Raw genomic sequence first — 11,560 nt, 5'->3', positions numbered from 1 at the left:
TCTGTTCACAGCTACAGCTTTAGTGGTGAGTGTTCTTCCCCGACCACATTCTGAAAAAGTCAAAAAGTAAAAAAAAAGAATAATTCACAGGTATTTCAGGAAAACAAATGAGTAACTGGCGGAGGCGTCTCTGTCCACACGTTAGTGTCCAATTCTACTTGTTTACACACGCCGACCAGCCAGAACATTAAAACCACGAACAGGTGAGGGGGGAGGGGGGGGGTTTTAGGCAGCAAGTGAACAAAAATGGTGGAAGCAGGAAAAACGGGAACGCGTAAGGATCTGAGCGAGTTTGACAGGGGCCAAGTTGTGATGTCTAGACGACTGTCAGAATCTCCAAAACAGCAGGTGTGGGCTGTTCCCGTGTGCAGTGGTTGGTACCCACCAAAAGTGGTCCAAGGAAGGAGAACCGGTGAACCGGCGACAGGGTCATGGGCTCTCACCAGGATGCACTGTGGGAAGAAGGCGAGCTGGCGGAGGCAGTGTGATGCTCTGAGTAATGTTCATGTGGATGATACTTTGGCACGTACCACCTACCTGAACACTGCTCCAGACCGAGTACACGCCTCCATGGTAACGGTGTTCCCTAATTCCCTCTCTCAGCAGGATGACGCTCTCTGACACACTGCAGACATTGTTCAGGAACGGTTTGAGGAACATAAAGAGTTCAAGGTGTTGACTCGGCCTCCGAATTCCCCAGATCTCAGTCCGATCCAGCGTCTGTGGGGTGTTCTGGACAAGCAAGTCCGATCCACGGAGGCCCGACTTCACATCTTACACATCTTACAGAACTGAAAGGGTCTGCTGCTAACGTCTTGGTGCCAGACCCCACAGCACACCTTCAGAGGTCTTGAGTCCATGCCTCGCCGCCTCAGAGCTGTTTTGGCACAAGGCGGACCTACACGATATTCGGCAGGTGGTTTTAATGTTATGGCTGATTGGTGTATATCGTGAGGTTTGGTAGATTTTACACGTACAAGTTTGCGTGGCTGAAAATGAAACGAGGTGATCTTGGTGAACCTGTGAATTCCCCCGCTTTGATCTCATGAACCAACAGAAAACAACTGGGTGAGATCATCATTTTTTTCTTGCGTGCGTCCGGCCACGCCCACCATCTTCATAATCTCATCGCGTGATGATACGATATAGGTATATTACACACGATCTCACAAGACTACTCGGGTTATCCCGTTAGCGCTCGCGTCACCGATGCCCGCTGTGCTGTGTGTTTCAGGCCCTGGCTTTCCCCAGTCAACTCTACGAGATCGTCTTCGAGCTCGCCACCACTAGGATCTCCATCAGACTCTACGGAGGAGCTCTTCTGAGTACGTCCAGGTCTTTTTCACTGATTTGAACCTGAGTTGAACAGGATTATACCGGGTTCTCTTTTGGCTGAGGTCGGTGCCGAACAGGTTGTGGTTCAGGTTGTGATGACGACGCAAGGCGAGACCCCCATACTGATATCCTACGCATATAAAGATATATTACGATGGTTTGGATGAGAGGAGGTTGTGGAGCAACATCTAAGTAAAACATAAATATTAAATAAAGATAGCATTTTTCTTTTAGGACTATTGAGGGTTCCCATGGACACTGTGCAGATAATAACAGCACATACTACTTCTTCTTCTTCTTCTTCTTCTTCTTCTTCTTCTTCTTCTCAAACAATAAATAGACAGGTAGGAGGATGGATGGATAGATGGATAGCTTCGTAGATAGAGGGATATTGAAAGATAATATGAAAATATAGCATTTTTAAGCACTTCTCGTGGTATATAGTGACACTATAAAGATGCATTACAGCGCATTATTACTATTATTATTATGAAGAAGAATGATACAAGTGTAGAGATGGTCCTAGGCCATTAGTAGTAGTAGTAGTAGTAGTAATAATAATGATGATAAAAATAATAATAATTTCAAACAGTCAGTAGTAGATGAATGGATGGATCAGTAGATATCTAGGTAGATGGATTGATGGCTCGACAGGTAGGTAGGTATGTGGGCAGGGTAGGTTGGTGGGTATATGCCGCAGCAGCAGCATCATCATCATGGTGCTAAAATTGAAATAAAGGTCCTGGAATAAATGCGACAATAAAATTGTTCATATTTATGAGATAAACTGATTAGAGCACAGTGAGATAGATGTGTATGAATCATTGGGTCAGAAACAGAGAATATTGTATTTTATTTTATTTATTTATTTATTTATTGGAGATGGAGTCTTTAAAAAAAAAAAAAAAACCCATCTTAAACGATTCTATTGATTTTTATTTTAGGGCTCTGAAATGACACGTTTGTGCATCTGATTGTAACCTGTCCTGATTCACTTCCTACTGCTTGTGGGTAAATTTCCAGAAATGTCAGCTTGTTGTTGTTGTTGTTGTTGTTGTTTTTCCCTCCCCCCTTCACTCCTGCTCTCCGCCAGATGCGTCTCTCTGACAATTCTCACCGTATTCGCGCGAGTGACGGCGGAATGTCAGCTCGTCCCTTTCCCTCTCACCGAGCGACGGATTCACGCCGAATATTTTCAGGCCTCCGCAGACATGAGAGATGCCCCAGTCCTGTTTTTTATTTTTTATTTTTTTTTTTTTTATAAATTCTTTTAGTTTCCCTGCTGAATGAACGCCAGACTGTGTGTGGAATAAATATTTGAAAGCCTGAGCTTTTTAAAAATGGATGACTGCGTACGGTTCCCACTCGCCGTGTCACGCAGAGCGGAGCTGCAGCGGCGGGATTAATAAGAGCAGCCGCCCCCCCGCTAATCCTGGGTCATTTTCTAGAGGCGGCGCTAATCAAACCCCACAGGACGCCCAGTAACATAATAGAAGATCGCAGTGTTTTGGTGGAAAGGGGTGAATGTTTCCTGCGAGGGAAAACCTGAGATCTGATTATAAAAACTAGTCCATGGTTTTTTTTTTCCAGAGAGAGAGAGAGAGAGAGAGAGAGATGCAGTTTTCCTCTCATCCGTTTAGATTTTGTCGTTCCTGAGGGTGCGCACAGAATTGAGCACTAATAGGATTATACGTACCGCATCTCTATGCGAGTGTTGCCGGGACGCAGCGGGTCTTCATGCGCACACTCGCTGGTGTTTTTTTTTTTCCTTTTTTCTTTTTTTAACCCTTTCATGCACGCTGAAAGCTGTTCTTAGGAATGTAGGATAAATAAATAGAAATCAATTTCAAAAACACATTTCTCTTTCAAATCTTTGGCACTTGCTGTGGTGCAGGATCCGATATTCGATACGTGTTCTCTGATATCCAATCTAATATCCGATTTTTAAAAAAAATTTTTTGCTGGGTATCGGATAAAAATAAAATGCTCTACAGGCTGTTCACAGTTCTTAACGTCTCTGCTGTATCTGTTATATCTTTGTTTTATTTTGTAAAACTTTCTGCATAAAATCCGAAGAAGAAAAACTTCCGCGCCGTGCTCCAACTTTTTAAAACATTCTTTTACTGAAGAATAAATTTATTTATTTATTTATTTATTTATTTATTACTTCCAAAGCACCAGTCAGGAATGTTGCTGTATTTTGTTTAAAAAAATGATATCAAGAATGAATGTAAATAGTTTTACACCCTGAAGGTTACACCTGAAACACATCATAAAAACACTTCATCTTTTTACCTTTTTCGTCCCCGTCGCGTTCCTCCACGCGGACGATTCGTTTATTAACCGGTGAACCCGTTAATCCACGTGACCAAAGTACAGAAATGTTTTTGAATACTTGATGCATGAAGGGGTTAATTTATCCAGCCTGTGCATGTTTGGGGTTTTTAGCTCGCGTTACGTAAGCATCCCTCCGACTCCTCGGCCAGCTTGGATGATCTTTACTTCATAACTGGCACAGCGCGAGGTGTAGCTGCTTACGCGTCACGTGAATGTCGGACGGAACGGCACGTGAGACGTGCAGGGGCCGAGATAATCTTTGCGCCAGATGGCTTATTTGAGGGTGCAGGGAAGCAGCAGCTGGTCTCCGTGTTCTCCATATCCAGAGTTCTAGGAGGAGATCAGAGGGATTCTCCATGTGTTCCTCAGCCCCTGTGCGCAATCATCAAAAAGCTCACACATCTAAGACTTTCAGTCTGAAGCCTGTGTGTTTGGCCTGCTTTAGTACGGGCACTTGATGGCGTGTGTGTGTGTGTGTGTGTGTGTGTGATGATCTGTTAGTGATGTACTAATCAGAGATTAGTGTTTGACCCTCAGCGGTTGTGTTTGATCTTTTCTCACCAGGTATCTCGTTAATCCTGTGGAACGGCCTCTACACGGCAGAGAAAGTGATCATACAGTGGACTCTGCTCACTGAAGCGTGCTACCTGGGTGTGCAGTTCCTCGGTAAGATGAAGGTCCTGCGTCGGCGTGTTCTGCTATTTTAGTTTTCTTCCCTCGGACATGGTTTGATCCGGATCGACCGGAGAGATGGCTTTCTAATATTTCTGTCACGTAAGGAATAATACACTCCGTGTCATGCTGAGATCGGAAAATAATCGGCGACAGGGTGGTATGTTCCTGTTACCACGCTGAAGTCGATGATGTTACTGTAACAGCACGTCTCGAAGCGTTATGTTCCTCACACCACAGCGATTTTCACAACGACTTTTATTACAAAAGGACACGTCGTACTTTTTATCCGTTTATAGTTGCGTTCGGCGTAGTTGGAACATCGGCGGCGGCGTTCTGGCAGTCTCAAAAACACACAAAGTGCTGACACTGGAGACTCCTTACATAACACGCAGCGCCTTTGAACTTGCTGTTGCTATAGAAACGATAACGTGTCCTAACGAGCGCACTGATGTGTATATAAACCTGTGAGTTGCAGCTGCGCTACTGTCAGAGCTGCTGTTCTAGAAACCCAAACAACACGTCCTGACCAATCTGTTCCACAGTTCCATAAATATTCATCGGAAACATTTTGGAATACGAATAAATTGCTTTGACCGGAGGAGCCGTAATCTTGGGCATGTTTAGACTTGATGCCTGGTTCTGTCCTGTCTCTCCGCTCTCGCTTTCTCTCTCTGCAGCATAAAGACTAAAATGTAGGCCCTCGCTATATTCCACCTCATCTCCAGGGCACTTACTGTAAACAGCCAGGGTTATGGCGCCCTCTGCTGGTTCCAGTGGTAATTGCTGTTGCACATTGTGATCACAGGAGGGCGGCATAATGATGTCATGACCTAAATTCACACACCACTCTGGGCTCTGAGCCTTCTGGCTGCACGATGTGTTTCATTTTCACTTTTTTTTTTCTTCTGTTTTGATCACGTGAGCCAGCATTGTGTCTAAAGCGATGGTGTCTTCACAGTGACGTCCGTCTCACTCCTGGAGATGGGCACGCTGTCCAACGGAGCCGCTCTCCTCCTCCTCGTCGACGCCGTCCTCCTCCTCATCACCCTGTTGTACTACAGTCAGCTCAGCCGTCGTTCCAAGAAGATCTGAGACGCACCGACTCTCCTCTCTCTCTCTCTCTCTCTCTTTCTTTCTGTCTCTCTCTCTCTCTTTCTCTCTGTCTCTCTTTCTTTCTGTCTCTCTCTCTGTCTGTCTCTCTCTCTCTGTGTCTCTCTCTCTCTTTCTTTCTCTCTCTCTCTCTGTGTCTCTCTCTGTGTGTGTGTCTCTCTCTCTCTCTCTCTCTCTTTCTCTCTCTCTCTCTGTGTGTGAGAGAGAGAGAATGCGAGTATAATACTGAGTGCACATTACAGGATTTGTCTTTCTGGACATGTTTACAAGATCAGTGACTCATGGTCACATGGGTGGCGTTGGTTTATTTTGTTATTACGCAAACGAATCTTGATATTTATTGCATCTACGTGAATTAGCTCGGGTGCTAAATTAAAACGGATCGGAACGGTTCATCATTTAGGCTCGGATTAGCTTTCATTATTTATTTTGTCGGAGTACAAATATATAGGAAAATACTACCAAAGAATGAGATCATGAAGTTCTTTCTTTCTTTTTTACCCAAAGTTTATAAAAAATAAAGGAAAGGGCACAAGAACTAAACGTTTGGAACAAAAATTTGGATTTTTAACATTGTCAGTTGCTTGGTGGAATAATAACGGCGTCTCAGATGTCTCATACAAGTTTATCAGCAAGACTCGTTTGTTTATTTGGAGTCGTGTCGGTGTAAGCGTTCTCGTTTCTGAACGGTTCCTCGGTGTAAATGTAGCCGTAATTTAGTCATCTGATATTGATATTTTATTAACAGTAACTTACGAATAAAAACGGTTCTGCATAAGTTAACCTTCTTAGAAACGTGAGTGATTACAGCTGTCCAGCTCTCGCGATCCCTACACTGGCTCTTCGGTCCCTCGGCTCCGAGCACGGTCTCTTTTTAGGACTAGCTCTTAAACACTAGACTACTGGCCTACTTCGACTTGTGCTTCATCCAGCTCAGGGTTTCTGTACTATATGACACACAACCACGTGAATTCGACCGATACGATGTCATTTCACGCACAAGGCCTAATATCAGTGGTTATAGACAACATTTTTTCATGTTTGTTGGTCTTGGGGACATAAACAGAATTATTCGAGACCCCTGATTATTCACGTAGATGCAATAACAAGAAGCGCGTTATAAGCTCTCTGGACCAAAAAAACAAAACAGACTCCGTCGTTAGCAGCGCTTTATTGTCTGATGTCGATAGTTTGAGCACTTGGACGAATGGACTCGCCAAACACAACACCGACTCTCCTAAGTTCCAGCATGACGACTAAGGTGTGTAGGACAAGATCCGTGTGCGATTTGTTCATGGAAACACTGACAGCGCTGTAAAATCAGCAGCACTTTGATTTTATAGAGAACGCGTGGGATTATTTGGAAGTGAAGGAGTGAAATACGGCAGAAACTTTTAGCTGAATTGCACCCAGTCAGCCGACGAGGGGGGCCAAAACTTACAAGCACTCAAAACACTGTCGGCTTCCTGACTTTACAAAAAAAAAGCGAGAGAGCGAGAGAGACGGAACCAAGTATTAAAGAAGGATTTCTTTTTTCTTTCTTTCTTCCGAGGAACTTCTGAGACTGAACTCAAAGCTTTAAGCTGTGCAGTCAATTTCAGACAGATGCACTTCCTGTTTTAATGTTTTTCTTTCTTTTTTTAAATAAATTGCATAATCCTGTACTGTGTGCTCAGTTTATCCAGGCTGTTTTTACACTTGGCGTATTTATTTTTAACCCGCAGCGCATGTTTGTCATGCTATCAGACAGGAATCAGCTGCTTTTAAAAGGCGCTGATGCTGCTGGGGGGTTTTTTTGGTCACAGTAGCGCTTCCACAATCTCCTGACCAATCCGACCACAAGCCAAGGGGCAAGACAGAAAAAAACAAACGAGTGCTGGTGAAAGAATTAGTTAACGAGTCTCTCTTGATTTCCTGCCTCCAAAGCTACAGCGAAGACAAACCACCTCCTCCTCCCCAGAGTTACGCTGACCCCTCTTTCGTCTGATTACTGAGAATAATAAATCTAATCTACAGAGCAGGCCAGGCTTAACAACCCACCAAGTGTGAAAGAGAGCTCGGTTTGTGAACTGACTCGGCACGACATTCCTGGTTTACTGTAGCCCTTCTGTCCGGACCGAACGGAAACCGGTTTGTGTAGCAGCTCGTCTCTCTGGACGCTCTCAGTTTCACGGTGTGACGGTGTGCAGATACAGAGTGAGGAGTTTGGGAATGTTGGGGAATTTCCCTTTGGTCAGGGCTTCCTCAGGTGTTTTCCTCAGCAACACTTTCCATTTTAGAGATTTTCGTTTTCAGTAGTACGCTTCACTAGAAGTATACATGTGTATAGCAGTTCCGCTAAAGCTGTGCTATTATCCAGCGTGTAGACTTCAGACCTGCCAACCTCTCACTCGCGCTCTCCGCCCTCTTCCCTCTTCCGCACACTGTTGTGAACTCTCGCTATTGGCTAGTGTCGCCGTGATTGACAGGGCTCAGAGCGAGTACGCCCCTCCCATCCGGAGAGCGCGTCTCTATCTCCGGACGGCAAGTCCATCCCCCCGCTCAGATGAACCGATCGGTAAACGGATCTGGAATGACCGACAGCTGCGTAGATGTTTCGAACTCTCTGATGTTCACCGACAATCTCGAAGCCCCGCCCACTTTTCTATTATCTTAAATTCTCTGACGGTAGCTACAATGGGAATGTTTTGAGTTCGTTAATGTGAAATAAACTCTCTCTATATATAATAAACTCTCTATCAGTGTGCGTTTGAATTAGCTAACTTTATACGTGTATATAGCTAACATCGGCTACTATATTTATTAGCGATGAGATCCGTAGTTTTTTTTCTTTTTTTTTTCTTTTTTTAAATGATTCATTAGGCCAAATCTAACACGTTACAAATGATTTAATGCTAACGATCATTAGAAAGTGATTAAATACGTTGTTGTGGCAGTATTTAAACGTCGTGGCCAAGCCCGTCACGATAGCGTGTGTGTGTGTGTGTGTGTGTGTATATATACACACACACACACACAGAGTGTTTTTGCGATTTGGAGGGAAACAAAAACTGTTTGTCTGGTTTTTTAATTCAAATGTAAACACTTAAAGCACGTAACATCGTTTTCCTAGAATAGTTTCTACTCCAGTCACGTGACTTACTCGAGTATGCATCATTCCTCTCTAAGGTTGGCAGGTTGAAACGTCATTTGCGTCGGGAACGCATCTATCGTTACGGCGAAATGAATGACCCGTTGTGGTCGTTTTAATTTTTTTAAAAACGGCAGAACGTCGCTTGTGGATCAGTCAGAAAATAACACCCGGACGCGGTCGGATCTAGTTTTAAAGCACGGTTTGCTAAGGTAAGCTCAGAACGGTGTCGGCGTACGCCGAGTGCAGGTTCTGTGTGCTTTGGAAATGGTTGTAGTATTTGTAAAAGGAGTATTACGTGCATTAACTGATGAGTATTAAGAGTTTGTCCGTTTATTTTCACCTGTATTAATCAGTAAGGATATTTCTGATCGACGTAGATCACGGATCAGGATAGAGCTTTGATTTTGGGGTGATATAAACATTGTTTAATTTTATTACATTTTTTGGAGCTCGTGCTTACGTAGTCGTAGTGTAGCAGATAACAGTACAAATGTAGCATTAACGAAATCTAGGCTATAAATACAGCGAATCGCGGGAAGAAAAAGGGTTTTTACATTCGTGCTATCCGTTAACTCTAATCTAAACCTCATTAAGATCAACATTAACACTTTCTCACCTTCAGCCTCGTGCTCTAACCCTTCTTACGTCCGTATTTATATCCGTTCTACGATAACCTGCTGCTCTTGGAGAGTTTTTTGGTTTTTTGCCTAGAATTATAATCATTACGAGCGTTCTACGTGACACAGACGGGTGGTAAAAACGTTCTGCTCTTGTTTTAGCTCGGTATAAACCGATATCCGTGTTATCTGGGCAAATTAAATGGTTACTGTTACTCGCACGAATAACAGGACGGAATTTATGAATAAAAAGCTGTAGTTTTTGTTCATCGTTATTTCTGGGGTTTTTTTACGATTCACAGCCATGGTTACTGAATGCATTACATTTTTTTTTTAAAAAAACACGATTTATATCAAGGTTGTTCCGGTTATTATTTAGCTATCGTAAGAAAGGGGTTAAATCTCAAGAACCGAAAGCAAGTATAAATGATGTTAACTTTAATCGAAGTACAATTTTAATAACCAGGAAGTGTTTCCACTGTGTTTCGAATCTACGTGTGTGTGAATAAATCAGCATGATGGTACATATTTACATTACTGTTGTTCAAATGAAATCTGTCCTGGGTCCTTGGAAGTGTCTTTTTTTGCTGATCTGTCAGTGACTAAACTCGACACCATGACGTCAGCATATTTTCATTTCCGAACACGACGTGTGGTTCTTGTGTGTTGAATTTGTTGTACAGTTGCTTTGCACGGTGACTCTTAGCATCTTGAGCACAGTGTGCTTTCACAAAAACGACACGGCTCTTCCTCTTTACTCCTGATTGCGTTGTGTGTTTCGTTTGGAAAGATTATGTACATACGAGCATACATCCAGTTCTGTATATACTTTTGTAGCAAGAATGTGAAGTGCTTAAGAAATAAATATACAGTTTTGCAAATGTCTTCAGTTTAAGTCTGGGTTTTATTTTCCCACCCAAGTTTTAAAAAAAAAAATAAAAAATCACACACACGCGCACACACAGTCATATGAAAAAATAAGTACACCCTGTGGAAATTGTTGGCTTTTTTTGACGAGAAAGCATTTGATCCTCTTTGGAACAGGGCCTGTTAATAAAGTTGATGCACTTGAACAAAACTACAAGGAAAATCATTTATTAAACAAAAATATAAATAGATAAATGTGATGTTCTTCTGTGGAAAAAGTAAGTACACCCTTGGCCTCAGGAGGCCCAGTCCCTGAGGCAGCGAAGCAACCCCAAACCATAACATTTCCACCACCTTGCTTCACAGTTGGTATGAGGTGTTTCTCTGGAAAAGCTGTCTTTTTCAGGACTGTCAGGACTTTTTTTTTTCGTCTGTCTTTGGCCACACATGTCTGCTGTTACTGTGGCCAAACAACTCTATCTTTGATTCGTCTGTCCAGAGCACATTATTCCAAAAGTCCTGGTCTTTGCCTGTATGTTCAGGCTTTTTCCTGGCACGCCTCCCATGCAGGTCAAACTTAAGCGATCTCTTTCTGATTGTAGAAAAATACACTTTGACACCAAGAGTTGCAGGACTAACTAGCAGATCCTGTGATGAAATTATGGAAGTAATTTTTGCTTCCAGTATTGCTGCTATACTTGTGCTGCTAGATTACACAATAGCTTTCAGTTTACAGTCCATGTTCTGTGTATTAATTATTTTGCACTCGTCTCACACTGTTGTGTATTTGCACTTGATGTAGTTCTGTGTGGCACCATGGTCCTGAAGAAACATCATTTCGTTCCGACGTATACAAGCTATATAGAGAAATGGCAATAAAAACCCATTTGACTTGACTTGAAATTTTGGGGTTCTTGGAGACTGAATTTGTTGATTGAAATCAGCACCGTTTGTAGAGGATTTTCCTTACAGTGGAATGATGCATTTCAGGTCATTCTGAGATCTTTTTAAACCCCTTGCCAGACTCCTAGGCATCCACAACCTTTTTTTTCTGAAGGCCTTACAGAACTCTTTAGATATTGGCATGATGACACCACACACCTCGATAACAAAAGGAACACCAGACGCTAGATATGAGAGGGGTATAAATAAGACAGGTTCCACCTGCACTCCCTACGCAGGTTCTGATCACTGGCACCCGATCTGTGATATAAATGTAGGGGTGTACTTACTTTTTCCATGTGACTGATCTGTTTTTTGTTCATTTAAATTGTGAAAAATACTACAAAATGGCAATTGTATGTCATTAAAATGTCACTCTATCATTGCCATGACGGAGCGTATTATTTGTTATAATTGTTATTAATAGGCGCTGTTTCAAAGAGGATCAAATGTTTGCTTGTCCGAATATGTCAAAATAAAGAAAATTTCCATGGGGTGTATGTAAATCGCTCTGCTGGTCTGTTCAATGTGCTGTGAACACAGG

The 11,560-nt window shown here is 42.8% G+C and overlaps 1 protein-coding gene across 3 annotated transcripts in view; it reads left to right on the top strand.

Moving 5' to 3' along the window:
* tp53i11a (tumor protein p53 inducible protein 11a) overlaps positions 1 to 10,092 on the top strand; it is a 40,764-nt gene extending 30,672 nt beyond the window's left edge. For all 3 annotated transcript variants that reach the window (XM_053634510.1, XM_053634511.1, XM_053634509.1), the window contains 4 exons: positions 1 to 25; positions 1,235 to 1,325; positions 4,237 to 4,338; positions 5,306 to 10,092. The exon at positions 1 to 25 is cut by the window's left edge and continues 24 nt beyond it. In XM_053634510.1, the coding sequence (XP_053490485.1) occupies positions 1 to 25; positions 1,235 to 1,325; positions 4,237 to 4,338; positions 5,306 to 5,439 (352 nt within the window). In that variant the 3' untranslated portion in view covers positions 5,440 to 10,092. The remainder of the gene's footprint in view (positions 26 to 1,234; positions 1,326 to 4,236; positions 4,339 to 5,305) is intronic.
* Positions 10,093 to 11,560: the final 1,468 nt, after the last annotated feature.

This window comes from Ictalurus furcatus, chromosome 10, assembly GCF_023375685.1.
Source record: "Ictalurus furcatus strain D&B chromosome 10, Billie_1.0, whole genome shotgun sequence".
NCBI classification, from domain to species: domain Eukaryota; kingdom Metazoa; phylum Chordata; class Actinopteri; order Siluriformes; family Ictaluridae; genus Ictalurus; species Ictalurus furcatus.
The sequence above is the reverse complement of the archived record's forward strand: the minus strand, read 5'-3'. Positions and strand labels throughout refer to the sequence as shown.